Raw genomic sequence first — 15,347 nt, forward strand, 5'->3', positions numbered from 1 at the left:
CGTCTGGACTATTGCAACAGTTTATTTTCATGTCTTAATAAGAAGGAGCTGTCTCGTCTGCAGTTGATTCAGAACTCTGCAGCGAGAATTCTGACCCGCTCAAGTAGAAGAACTCACATCTCTCCGGTCCTTAAAACTCTTCACTGGCTTCCAGTTTCTTTCAGGATCAACTTTAAAATTCTGGTTCTTACTTTCAGAGCTATTCATGGTCAAGCTCCTCCTTACATCACTGATCTGATCCAGCCTTACACCCCAGCTCGGGCTCTGAGGTCTGTGGATCAAAATCTACTTATGGTTCCACGCACACGGCTCAGGACCAGAGGAGAGAAATCTTTTCAGGCTGTTGCTCCTAAGCTTTGGAACGATCTTCCTCTCTCTTTGCGCTTGATGGAGTCTACTGACTCCTCTAAGAAACATCTTAAGACGTTTCTATTTGTTCTGGCTTTTCCTTGAATTTCTCGAACTCCTGTTGTGTTCTCAGTATTATCTTGATCTTTAAAGTATATATTTTATTGAGTATTGTTTTGATTGTTTAAGCGCTTTGTGACCCTGGTCTCGAAAAGCGCTATATAAATAAATATTACTTACTTACTTACTTACTTACAATTCTGAGTTTGGGGGCAGGAGCGGTGTTAAAGTATCAGTATGTTCTGTTCTATGTTAATCTTTGTATCCTTTGTCTTTGTTATCTTTCTTTGATCCAAGTTCTTTATTTTTAGACTTAGATTGTATCATCATGTTCTTTCTCTTTATTTCTCTTTGTTCTTGTTCTTATTTTTTTATTTTTTTTATTTTTCTGAATAATTGCTGTATTGCTGTGGCTATTTGGAAAAAAAACTATTTTTATTAATAAAGTTCTACCTAACCTAACCTTAATAACAACATAATCAATAAACACATTTAAAATGCTCAAGTAATGCATGTTAATTGTCCTGATATGTCATGGATGTTGTTTTTTTTTTTCTGTGACCCAAAAGTTTCCTGCTTAACCATCAACTTTCCATACTCATTTTCATTTAAATACCTGAGGTGGCCTTTCCAGAGTCATTTTCTGCTGAGTCTGAGAAACTGCTGCTCCCTCAAAAAGCATTTTAAGTCTCTCAGGTGGCAGGCAGTGCAATCTCATACAAGCACTCATCCATTGATGTGCTCTGCAGCTCTGGTTCGGATAGCCCTCTGCAGAAGTCCAGAGGCTGTTTACATGCTGACAAAGTCTTCGAAACACGCTGGTGTGTGTTGCATCGGAGGCACTCCTCGCTCGCACATCTTGTTGAATTAGGTAATGGGCACATGAGGAGAATAAATCGAGTCACCTCTGCTCTTACTTGTTTACAGACATGTCATCCCGTTCTGACTAATGACACAGACTTGTTTGTGTCCTAAATGAACCGCTGACTCAAATCTTTTTTTGTCCATCAATGTAGGCAGGAACTTTTGTCAGCACTGATTTGCTTTCAGATACCATATTAAAGCTCTATCCCTCTCACTATTTATCTATGCACATGAATTCATTTGAAGTCTTTTATTTTTATTTCAATACACGTGTCGGGTTGTGTGGCTGTCATAGGTTGTCTGCTAGCTTTGTTGTAGTAGATTGTGATTTGGTTTATTCTTTGCGACAAACACAATTCTGTCTGGGAGGCTCCCTGTGGGCAAACTGGTTTTGAGGCACTTAACAAAGGCAGTACTGCATATTTGATGACAACAAACCCCAATCTTTTTCAGCCCTGTTGTAGCTGCATTTTCTCTATCGAAGTAAATTGACTGACCTTTTTTTTTTTTTGGATATAATTATTTAACAGGAACTTTTCTGTACAGTATTCTTTGGGTTAAAATAAATGATTTAAAGTATTAATGCAGCTTTAGAAGCTTGTTATTGAGCGGTGATGAGGAAAAAATGCATTTAAAATGCAGAAACCACAAGAGAACCAGACCCACAGTGGGTGATCACTGCATCTGGAGCAAAGTCTAGATCAAGCCCGTGCAAACTGAGACTCAATACCCTATTTTATTAAAATAGCATCAGATTTTTAAAGTTTATTATGATGTATAGAACAATGCTAGAGTGTGTTAGTTTTTGTGTAAGAAGGGCTGTAACCAAATACTTTTATAAATGCTGTTACAAGTTACTTTGTCAAAAAAACATAACGCATTAATCATAACTGCATTATTTATATATTTTTACAAAAGGCTTTTATTTCATACACAATGATAGATGGTTAGAACTTAACAATAGCTATGTGGCTGAGGTAGACTGGAAGAAACACGATCTTTCACTGCTCTTCTCTATCACACTCAAATTATGTATTCAATGAAGATCGGACTGCTATGGTGTGTTCAGTAATGAAATTCACTTCAATGGAATTTGAACACACAAATGGACTTTCTATAAATTGCTATTTGCAAAAGTTGCCTAAGGATGGAGAAGCTCTCCGTCAGGCTATAAATGTCGCGTGAAGTTTACATTGATGATTTGATTAGTTCACTGTTGTCTATACTTACTTATTTTAGTTTTCAAGTTATTTATTTCATTTGACACTTTTGGCTTGTTTTGATTGTTGCTATTTTAAAGGTTTATGTGATCAATACTGAAACAAAAATACTGACTTTTTATCGGCTTGTTCAGACTCTCAAAGAATTGGCGATCTGTATTGGCCACAAAAATGATGATGAGTGCACCGCTTGTATATTTTATTTTTATTTGGTTATTTTTCCTTCATAACTACCTTTTCCTGAATTGTTTTAATCAAACCATCCAACCTTACACGACCCTCTCTTACAAAAAATGACTTGTCACTTTGAAAGTAACGCATAACTTAAATGAAGTGGGTTACTTTTGAAAGAAGTTCCTGTAACTATGTTACTATTTTAAATTATCTTTCTGAACGCCTATTATCACAACCACACATAATAACATGTTAAGATCATATTCAGCAGTCATTGATGCAAAGAGAAATCTGACATACTTTGTCAATGTTCTGTACTCTCTTATTGTGCAAGTAAAATAAATTGTAAACTTAAACCAAATCTGATCTGTTTGAGTTCCAGCTCTAAGTGAGTTTCCTTACCATTATATAGACTTTTATATATATATATATATTTAGGTAAATCACATTTTGCACCGTTGTTAAAGGAAATTATTAAATAATACAGTAGTAACAACATTGGTCCAGCACTGACAGAGATAGCTTTCAGATGTGGGCACAGCAAGTGCTTTCTGACCTAATTTTGTTAGACTTATTTGTACAGTTCATTGCATGGCCACTTTTGTGTGCCATAAAAATAAAGCTTGATATCTCAGCTTTATGAATTCCAGGAAGCCTTGTTTTATGTACATCTATCCAATGGAACCCCCCCAAGTGTGATTTTTTTTTAATCACAACCATAGATATGTTTTCGTTTATGTCATGAAACTCCCCTTTAATCAGCATCAACTTTCAAGATCAGTTCCCTACATCGATTAGCTCATAGTCATTATATTTAGTTTGCACTTTCAATGAGTTATTGATTCTGAGCAAGCTTTATCTATTCAAAGCTCTTGCAGGCCTCATTAAATGACTTGGTGGGTAAGGCCATAAATTTTCATTCAATACATGTCATTATTGGGTCTTTCTTGGATTCATTTGTTTATTACATTTTAATAAACTCAAGGGCAGCAAACCATCTTAAAGATTGATTCAAAGCACATGTGTTGTTTTTTGTCTATATTTCAAACCTGTATTTGCTCACGTTAATGAAAAAAAAAGGTTTACTAAATAATACTCTGATTAAGTGTAATCTTAATCCCTCAAATATAAAAGTGACCTCATCAGAATCAGATGAAGTGCAACATCGATGCGTTTAATCTTATTTACTCGTGAGCTGTCACATTCCATGGACTTCAATCAGATTGTTTTTGGGCTTTACATAAACCTGACATCCACCATCTCTTAGTGTCACTGTCCTTCGTCTTAAACAAAACGCTCCACCGTTGTAGGCAGCAGGACAATTTCTTGTGCTTGGCTGGGTATTTGATATCAGGTAGTCAACCATGAGACAGGTTTTGTCAAGATAGAGCCGGTTCATCTGGGCATGTCAGAGATTTAGAGATGATAAATGATCCCTTCAAAGAAGACTCAGTAGGTCGTAAACTTTGACAAAGTCTGAGGAATCATTCAATTGAAAGCTAAGTGATTACAAAAAATCAGATAGGGAGTCGCTGCCTTAAAGCGAGGATGCTGGCGAAAAAAAAGGACGAGATCAACGAAGCACGAAATTATTCAAACTTAGTCTGCATTGATCACGACCTCTTTCTATTCCTGCTAGCCTTATGTCTTCACTTTCTATGGAGAGTTTTCACAAGGACCGCAGGGGAGGAAGAAAATGAAAACGGCTTTGTTCCATTTACGTCATTTCAACAACTGATGTCTGTTATCTTCACTAGTAAATAATAAGTAAATAAGTAAATAACAATGAATGTATTAATCATCTATGAAAACAGTCTATTTTTATTTCAAATGATGGTTTTATTTATGTCAACCATTCATAATGTGTCACTGTTACTTTTTCTGTATAAAATGCTCAGATTAATTTGGTCCTGGATTATATAAAAAAAAAAATATAATCGGATATAAGAATGTTAGATTTCTCTTAATGGCTGATTAATTGTACAGTAAAATGTTACTGCAAGTACAGGCGGAACACATCCATGACCCAAATAGGCTACCTGCAATGTTTCAAGGTCTTAACCTTAAGTAACTTAATATTCTATTCAGCAGAAACGTCTCTTGAAAGGAACCTACATTCACTGCATAAAACTTCAGCTCCAGCAACTTGAAGCCAAAAAGTGAGCATTAAAGTGTTTTCTGGGGCAAAACTAGAACCAGAAGAATATTGGATTTTCACGTGATCACATGTACATTTTGTATAATAATAATAATAATAATAATTACTATAAGCAGATGTTGCACAAAAAAACCAAACATATAACTGTGTCATGATACAGTGTCACCAGATGTCACTCTAATTTTCACAATAATGCCAGGTTTCATTGAAATAGTGAATTAGAGCCAAAGATGATAAAGAAGAGAGAACCATCTAGTGACTTTTTAAAATGAATCATAAGCTGTATCATGAGGCCTCATCAACCCATCACCAGTGAAAATATATATATTAACTATAATGTATCTATTAAGGTACTTTAACCTGACAAATTGTTGGTATTTCCTAACAGAGTTAGCACTGTTAGCATCAGCGGCGAGAATCTATAATGGTAAAAAAGGTAACCTAGGAACCTCCCTAAATCCTCAATTACAGGTCACCACCAAAATCCTAATACTTCTTTGTCCATTTGTAATCAATTGAAAAACTTTTGCAAACTTTTTAGAGGCAAGTGTTGGTTCGAGGCTGTAGAGGTCTTGACTTCTAAGTAAGTAACTAAAATAAGTTTTATTTGCAAAGCGCCTTTCTAATGTTTATCAACAAAATTAACACTGGTCTATTTTATAGAAACACTTGGTTTGAATTCATCTAGTAACCTATGTGCTTTTCTAGAATAAATAGTAGTTTAAACATGGCTTGGAATAAAATGGAATAACTTACTAAAAAGAAATTATCTAAAAATAAGTGTTGTACTCAGACAAAACATTTCTAATATATGCAGACTTTCCCTAACTTTCAATATAACTTTAAATGCCCTCCATCCTTCAACATCTTCAATGTTAAATGTGTGACTGTGTATGCAGTACACCCTCTACTGAATATGTTGAATGCCAGCGCCTCCGCTGAGGTTAGTAAGGGCCCTTATGGGATCGCCCGTCATCCACCTGGACAAGCTCTCAGCATTTGTTGGAGGTACTGTTAACACATCATCATCAAAGGCTTGTCAAGTTGATATCAGAGCGAGTACCACCTTCACCTCATTTTTGGTGAAAATACACAATTGTAGTTCCCACTGGAACTCAGGATTGTCTCTCTGACTTTGCGAATGAGGAGAACTATTATAAACACAAGCATTAAATCTCATTGATTTTAATGGTAAAGGGACATGTTCATATTAACTGCAATATGTTTTTTTCATGTTCTCTCCATCTGTTTGCTTCCTAGAGTCGACTGTTTACATCCCATTCTTCGATGGCACATCGTTCTTGGAGCTGCAGCCTTTCACATCTTTCCTCCAGTCCACTGATTCCAGCTTTGATCAACCGGTCAAAGACAGCAGTGTTGATGTCCATTTGACAATAAAAACAAAAGCCACACAGGGAACCATCCTCTACAGTGAGTACAGGCACTTTTATCACCTGTATTATGTACATTAGAGACACATAATATAGTCATTTCTCTTGTTAATGTAATTGTTGGTAAACAATGTTTGTAATGTTGTTTTGTTCTGGCTTTCTGTGTTCAAGTAATTGAGGTACAAATGAAATACATGACTGCAGAGTATGTCATTTAGCAAGGCATCAGTGGTGGTAAACACAATTTTTAAAAAACTATTACCGACATACAATAGGCATAACATTCGGGTGTTCATATGATTTTCTTTTTTAAAAATGTGTGGGGGGTTTCAGGATGATTGATAAATTTGACAACAGAGATTGCAGGCTGCATTAAACCAGCTAAATGGATTCCCATCAGCCTGATCCAAGCCTTGATTGTACAATTTCCAATCTGTTGAATAGAAACAAATCTTGGCCCAAACCTCAAACCAGAAATCTGTAACAATTTCTGCAAAACAAATTAGAAAACACTGAAACTTGCAATTTTTATTATTGTTACCTCACTCAATAGCTTAAAATGCTTCCAATAATAATGTATTGCTATTCACAAAATATTAATTTGGTTCCAATGCACAATATATATATAAAAAAAAAGGTTTCATTTTCAAACTGATGCCCTCAAATGGACATTCCTGTTAGAAGTACACCATTCTGAACTGAAAACAAAGTTTGTCTTCTGCCTGAAATATGAAAAATGTTTGACGGTTTATTATACTGTAAAAGGGGTGGTGCATAAAGAATCATTCTTCAATTGTAATATCATCTTTTTATCTTTTTCAATTGCATGTATATCAGTGATTATCCAATACAAACATGCAAATGTCAATAACTTGGTTGAACTTGCATAACTAACAAAGTAAAACAGACTTTGTTCTTTCATAATTTAAGACATATACTTCAAAAATATTCATGAATCTAGATAATAAAGTAAAAAGACAATGACCATTTCAGAAATTACAATTTCTTTATTTAGAGTTAAGTTTTGACTGTTAATAATTTAACATCAATAATTCATGGCAACTGATTACACCAGTGTTTTATGGGTTATTACGAATGATTGAGGATGATTGCAGTTAAAAGAAATACACCTGGTGGAAATACTTCACAAAATGATTTGGTTAAAAGTTGTTTTCACCACTTAATCTGCACTTATACAGATATTTACGTAAAGTATCAAAGCTGTGTGATACAATTAAAATAACACTTGCTCAGATTAAAATCTAAAGTTTAAAGCCGTTAGCGTCTTCAAAATACTATACCTTGTTATAAACATGTTTATAAACCACGATAAGGCCTTCTATGAAGCTTTTTACATGTTTTTTTATTTGTTTGTAGTGCATTGTAGATTAGCCTTCAGAGAAAGAATTAACAAATATGTTTTTTTAAATGTACTCTCTAAGCCTTATTTCCTCTAGAAAGATTGAACATTATGGTCATGCTCCAGATTAGAGCCTTGACTTTAAAACAAGTTTCAAGAAGCTAAGCAACTATTCAAGGCAGCGAGTGGCCAACCAAGAACAAGATAAAATGTAAAAATGTATAGAAAAATCATTAAATGAATTACATAATGTGTAAACATTCTTTCATTCATCTCATCATTTAATTGCATTTTATTTTAATGAGCTATCGTATTACCTATGACCTTCAAACCGGTCACAGATGCAACTAAAACAGTAGATTATTTATATGATTTTGTACTACTTTGCTGATATGTTGGCTCTGAAATCTCATATATAGCTGCAGGGATGTATCTAGATGTGGCCTCTAAAAAAAACAACACCCTTGCCGATGAGGGAACGATATGATGCTCTGAGCTCCATTAATCGATATTTAACAATTACATGTGATGAAATAAAAAAAAAAAACATCTTAAAGAAAATCATTAGTTCACATTATATTCGAAAGGTCAGTTTATTAACAAATAGCTAGCTTTGAGAGTGAAACGTTATTATTTTAATGGTGAAAGATAATTAAGATCTGAAAAAAAAAAATAGCGTTCAACATGTTGAGTTGAACAAGTTGTCGAGAAAATTGGCTTCTGTTTGACAATCGCCGTGTTGTTGCTAAATCTTTGTGTTCTTTCACAATCCTCCCTGCAATCTGTGTATTTCCTCAGCAAACTATTCATCAAGCCTGTCAAACAGACGACAAATCTGAATAACAGAATTTGTCCAACAAATAAATGTTCATCAAAAACTTCAACCGGTCTGAAATGATCAACGATCATGATCGTTAAAAAGATAGTTTGTTCATGCAGTGGTCGTAATCATTTCACCGTGTTTTTGGCAAGTTAAAATATGAATCCCAGGATGCATCTGTGGAGGGGAGAATAATCATTTAACTAATTATTACACTCTGATGGCTGATTATGATCATTGACCAGTTATTGTTCCAGTTCTTTCTCACTGACAAATAGAGCCATTAATACTGGAATACCTTCCGCTTATCCTTATAAATGCTGCATTATTAAAGGAGTGGTTACCATTAAAAGTTTAGTAAACCAGTCTTTTCATTTGTTGTTAATACATATATGTATGAGGAAATGTGTATTTAGAGAAAGACTGAGGCAAAGTGATGAGATGCTTTTCAAAAAAGCAAGTGGAAAATTACTCAATAATGAAACTATAATATATATATTTTTTATATTTTAAGGAATTGTTGAAAAGCTCATTCCACCTGTTAGCTTATTTATTTATACATTTTTTTTAACATGCGTCGCAACCTACAGCTCAGGCACATTAATTTTCGTGTTTTTTGTAGATAAAATTGTCTTTAGAGAAATCAGTGATAGTGAAAAATCTTTTTAAAATTGTGCTTTAAAACAAGGTATTCACACAAAACAATAAAGAATTCATATACATGCATGTACACAAAGGGATTAGTCCTACTAACTTTAGAATAATTGTGAGTTGCTAGTAAGCTTAATATCATAGTCTTAGTCAGACTATTTGATGCATGCATACATTTTGAATGCATACAAGCACAAAACATTCACAAAAAAAGCTGTAAGGAATTTAATATTATTGGAAAAAATGATTATCGTCCAAAGCCATTTGCAGGTGAATCATCAGTGAAGAAGTCGCATCAGGACACGAGCACTGTGACTCATGTCTGTGAGCAGGACATTATTGAGTACACTGACCGTGTTTCTAAGGACACATGGCAAATGCGCAAAAGTAATGAGACCAGTTCATCTACCTGAATGAATTCGGAATCCAAAAAAAGAAATCTATCCTCAGAGGTGATTAGATCAAAGCAGGGAAACATACAGTCTCATGGGAATTGTGTCTTTTTGTCCGTGGCAAGCCGTGAGAGGAACTCGGCTCTTCTGTTTTGTTGTCTCACTGTTGTTGATCCGAGCTTTAACCCAAAAGAGAATAAAGGAATCCTGGAAAACAGGTTTGCCACAGAAACGAGGATTAGGAAGACCCTTGAAAATGTACAATTTCTGCAAAGGGCTTTTGTCTGCCACCAACAAAAAGAAACCAGAATGCATCAAGATAGCATAGTGAGATAAAACCCCACATACCCAAATGATGACATTATTAAAAACTAGAAAAAGGAGCCTAGCCTAGTGTCTTTGCTCCCTCCCGACCCGGAAACGAAAACTAGCAACCTTCTTGCTCTTTGGTGTAGGTGGCAAACACTGCTCGACCCTGCTTCCCTCAATAAAGAATTTATAAAATCATAATTGAGACAATATAAGTACCCAGCGTTGCCTGGGTATTTTTATATATAGATATTAACATAAGATACAAAAGCATGAACAAATATTTTAAATGAAAAATTCAAAAGCTTTGTAATTTAATTTTTAGATATGTTATTGTCCCGTTTACATGCTTGCATTGACGTAAAAGTGTGCAAGCATAATTTTTTTGCTGTTCGCTACATATTCTGAAATATTATGCAGAAGGTACTAAGGGATTAAAAGAAGGCCAAAAAAATTGGAGGACTTGTGACCTTTAAATGGCTGCGACGTGCTTCATATTTGTGCTGTAATTTAGTTTAAAATTACCCTGGAATGAGACGAAATATTAGCTTATCATGATACAGTATTTTCATTAAACACTTTCATGGTGGAGATGGATCACATCCGTAAGGTTTGTCTTTTACCAATATAAATGTTTGCTGTTAAGTTAAATACAACCTTATCTCATTCATGTATGATAATATAAGGTTAAAGGATTAGTTCACACAAAATTAAAACTTATGGATGGATGGATGGATCCCTCTGGAGGTCTCCTTTGGGAAATAGTTTTCCAGCATACAGCAACACAGACGATAGATTCATAAAACAAGAACAACAACAAAGTGCAATAAAAGAACTAAAAGACAAATGACAGAAATCAGTAAGTATAAAGAACATGGATCAAAGAAAGATAACACAAAGAAAAAGATACAAAAATTTAATTGGAATAGAATCATCTTTTCACTGCACTCCTGCCCCCAACTCAGAATTGTACAATCTAATAGCACGAGGAACGAATGAGTGCCTGAGTCTATTAGTGTTGCATCTGGGAGGAGCATTTATGCTCCATCTGCTTCTCTGCTTACGAATGACAGTGTTGAGAGGATGACTGTCATCATCCATGATTGAAAGTAGTTTGTCCAGTGATCTCCCCCCAGCAACTGTCATCAGTGAGTCCAGCTTCATGCCAACCACAGAGCCAGCCTTTCTGATCAACCTGTCCAACCTGTTGACTCTCCTCTTTGTCACATTCCAACCCCAAAACACCACAGCATAGAACAGGACACTGGCCAGCACAGACTGGTAGAACATGCAGAGGAGTTTCTTGCAGATGTTAAATGATCGAAGCCTCCTCAGAAAGTACAGTCTACTCTGAAATTTCTTATATACATGGTCTGTGTTGCAGGACCAGTCCAGTTTACTGTCCAGCCACACACCGAGGTACTTATAAGTGTCAACTATCTCCTCCTCGTCGCCTCTGATGGACACTGAACATGACTTTGTCCTAGACCTCCCAAAGTCCAAAACCAGCTCCTTGGTCTCTGTGGTGTTCAGCTGCATGTGGTGCAAACTTCACTAATTTTTCTACTCTCCCTCATGTCGACTAATGGTTGAGTAATCTGTTCCTTTTTAGAGTTAAAGGCAACAATGTAAGTACGTTGTAATGTAGCGACTGCTTAGGTCTTCACCCTTGTCCATCATGACTCACTTAAAAAAATTCAAATACCTCCATACTGCTCGTCTGTAAAGTCCATCTTGTATTGAAGCCTCGACACGAGTAGTTGTTCCTGAAAATATATCAAACAAAATAACCAAGTACTGGTATTTAAGAAATAGGAAAAGGAAAAAAAATAATGATAATAAATCAACCAAACGAAGAATGACGCACAAAAAGTAAAACAAGGAAAGAAAATAGAAGAAAAAAATGAGTGAATAAATTATTACATTATCTGTGAGCATTTTAGGATGATATACTTACATTCTCCTGGTTGTGCACATTTTTTTTATTCCAAAAAGCCTCCGTGAGTTAGTGCCTTATCCTCTTAAGCTTGTGGTTGTGCTGAAATATTGACTATTGTAGAAATTGTATTCTCACTCAGAAATTTGCATCCAGAACACAATGTTAAAGAGAAGCTTTTTTTCACAGGTGTCAGAGAACTGATCAGTGAGGCACATTAATAATCACTTAATGCTGCTCTGGTTCTTTTCTGAAGGATGTTCTTTTCTAATACTATCCTAGTCGCTTTTATAGATGTGGTGGTTCAAGTATTGTTAGCTCAGGAGAAAGAATATTTCATCACCTCAGTGACAATTTCCGCTGCATTCTTACCCGAATGGAATGTCATTTGTGTACTTTAATGTGTGTTGCAGTTGTCTCACATAATCCTTCCATTAGTTAAACACATTAAATTAAAATTCGTCTCATCCTAAGGGTTGGAAATATGTGATGTCACAATATTTGTGACCTCATGGTTAAAGGCAAGAATATAACGCTCCAGTCTCTGCATCTGCGACTGAACACTCCAGCATTTGGTTTTATTTTAAGGATGCTGTAGCGGCTCTACAGGTCCTAAAATACCGCAGCGTAGAAATGTAATGATAATAAAAGCATGGTCTCACCTACTCACTCCAAAAAAACTGCACTCTGTACTTGCCCTTGCGTGACACTGCAGTTGCAGAGTCCGATCCTGCATGGGTTGCTTTGTGATTACAGGTGATTGATTTGGCTCCAGACAGGCACAGACATCACAACATTCATCTTTTTGCTTTAACTCCGATGACCTACATCACATAGTAGCTGACAGAGCATCATTGCTGTATTTTTATTTAAAAAAAATGTGTTTCATGAACTATTTATGTTGCTGCATTTTGTATATTCTTTAACCAAAAAACAAACATTTCATTATGTCATTAGTCTGTAGTGTTTACTGCAACTTTGTTTTTGTGAAAAAATACACAGCAAAAAAAAGTAAATCCATTCATGCTAGTTATACAACTAAACCACTTATTATAATACTACTTCTACTAATAATAATAAATACATTTTCTGAACCGGAGATCAGAATAATTTTGGGTTTTCAGAAAAAAAAAAAAAAGTTCTTTTGTTAGTAGTGAATAAGGACATATCAAACAATAACTATATTGACAATCTTATATGATCCCTAACAGACAAACCGCTGTAGTTAAACTGGCTTTTGAAAAATTGTGATCACTGAAAAACTTTGGGCATGACTCAGCTGGTTCCAGAGCAAACATTCAATATGTAACAGAGAACATATCATAGATGAAAAGTATATGTTTGAGATTAATCTAGATGCAAATATTATCGCTTGCATTATTCAGGAAATATCTTTGTCAGGCAATTAACCTGAAGATTGTTTACATATTTTCCTTTTTTAGCCTATTGTTAGTTTATATTCTTATGTTTATGTTGTACATTTATCATGTAGAAAGGATGTCTAATCTATTTTGATTAAATGTAAGAAGATAAATCACAATCATGTACATAATCTGGATTTTAAACCTGCTAATGTCAATTAATTTAACTAAATGCATTCTATTTCATTTTTCAAATCATTCTTTTCCACATGTTTTATCTGAGCAGGTGTAAGTTTCCTGAGTATCAAGGGAATAGATAGTTGCTACACAAATATTGATAAATGTAAAAATCCTGTAAATTTTCCTGCTGTTCACGTTTTACACACAAATTGGTTGTGCTCACACTTCATGAATGAGACCCAGTATTCTTAATATCATAATAATTGTAAGTTTCCAATTTCCTAAATATCTATTATTTGTCCCTTTACATTCAAGACATTTAATCCATAAGAACCAGGACTATCTTAAGATTAGTGCCACTTTTGTGTGTCTATACATCTTTGCTCACAGTTAAAACAAAGTCTCTGTGAAAGGGGAAGAAGAATAATGTAGTTTGTTTGGTAAAATGAATGTACAATTTAGTTTACACACAAGTGTTATGGGGTTTATAGTAGGTTTGTAATCTTTTATATTTGCCTCGGGGCCATTACGTGTGAAGAGATTGCATCTTGGTCCACACAATTTGATTTAACCTGCTCCAAAATGCAACTCAGTGGTGAGTAAGAGGGAAGTATGTTTCATTTCTCTTAAACAGGATGAGCATTCTCATTTATACACCTTGGCTTATCAATAATGGAATGTAGTGACTGACCAACTGAGCCCCAGAGGCTGAGCAGCTTAGACAATTGTTTGCTAGAAATTAAACAAAGGCTGAGTCAAAACACTTAGCAGATAAATGTGGACAAAACTGAAACTTTGGTTATTGCTCCTGATGATAAGGTTCCAGGGTTGTGTCAATACTTTGGTGACTTAGGTCAGTCTGTCAAACTGGGAAATCTGGGTGTTGTATTTGACAAAGACATGTCTCTAGTTAAACACTGCAGAAAACTGACCAAAAAACAGTTTCCTTCAGCTGAGAAAAATGGTGGTCATAATAAAGCTTCCCACGATTTAAAGTAAGACTTGTTAATATTCCCACTTCGTCAGTTTGAATTTCATGATTAATTTAGATTATGAATTTGTAAATATACTGATCATAATTTGTTCTAAATTAACTAAGATATCACTAAAGTACTTTCAAATGCACATGCTGATTGGCTTTACTATTCATTTTATTTCTCTGAAAATACTATAATTTGTAGATGATCTTCCATCATTTATTGTATCCAACAGTGATACCCGCTTAGATTTGGAAAATCATTTGCATTGCTTTTTTTCACCCCTTAAGGGAAATCATGATTGCTGCCCAGTGCCTCAGTGAACCACTACAGAAGTAAAACTTTAAGAAGCTATTAATTAGCAGACGCTCACTAAACCCTCAAAGGAAAATAACTTTCACAAAGAGAAATGTGCTTAAAAAGGCCTGTCATCAGACCCTAAATTAGAAATTGGAAGAGGTTATCTAGAGGGTTTTTTGTGTGTGTGTTACTAGTTTAATGTGAAAATACACAGCACTTAATTATGTAATCCACATTTTTAAAATATATATGTATACATAAATATTCTGTCTGTCTTATATGTCCAATTGCGATTATCTATACAGTACATTTAACATACTTCATATTACATTATTAAGTAATTGTAAGGAGGGCAGAAAACCCTCAAGAAAATTCTAATACTTTACGTCCCATTTTGATGATTGTACATTAGCATGTTGACTACTGACCTAGTGGTTAAGGTTTCTAGAGGGTTGGGAAACTTGATCAGGCCAAGAAAAGACTTCACATCAGTCCAATTAAGTTAAATGTAATGTAGTACATAATAAGTAAGAAAGACTTGCATGATTTCAACTTCTTTTCTTATTCTAAGATAAATATATCCAAGTACAATGTGAACAAATGATTTGATATTAATATCTGAACTCCCAGTTTAAAAGGTAGAGCAACTTCATGGGGTCAAGAGAAAAGGCGTCACAATAGAGATTTCCATGATTTCAGCTTCTTTTGTGCATTGTAAGTAAATGGTAACGACAGCAGAAAACCCCCATGAAATTTCAAATATGTCAAAGTAGGATGAAGGCCAAATTATTTAATCATCATCTGGCCCCTCAATAACAGTTTTAGGGCGAGGGAAAGGTGGACGCC

General features: G+C 34.8%; 1 protein-coding gene across 1 annotated transcript in view; it reads left to right on the forward strand.

Moving 5' to 3' along the window:
- The window catches only part of eys (EGF-like photoreceptor maintenance factor), a 186,218-nt gene that overhangs the window by 115,360 nt on the left and 55,511 nt on the right, over window positions 1-15,347 (forward strand). The window contains exon 36 of the mRNA XM_087803281.1: window positions 6,085-6,255. Within this exon, the coding sequence (XP_087659407.1) occupies window positions 6,085-6,255 (171 nt within the window). The remainder of the gene's footprint in view (window positions 1-6,084; window positions 6,256-15,347) is intronic.

The sequence above is a fragment of the Callionymus lyra genome, chromosome 11, assembly GCF_982586985.1.
Source record: "Callionymus lyra chromosome 11, fCalLyr1.hap1.1, whole genome shotgun sequence".
NCBI classification, from domain to species: domain Eukaryota; kingdom Metazoa; phylum Chordata; class Actinopteri; order Syngnathiformes; family Callionymidae; genus Callionymus; species Callionymus lyra.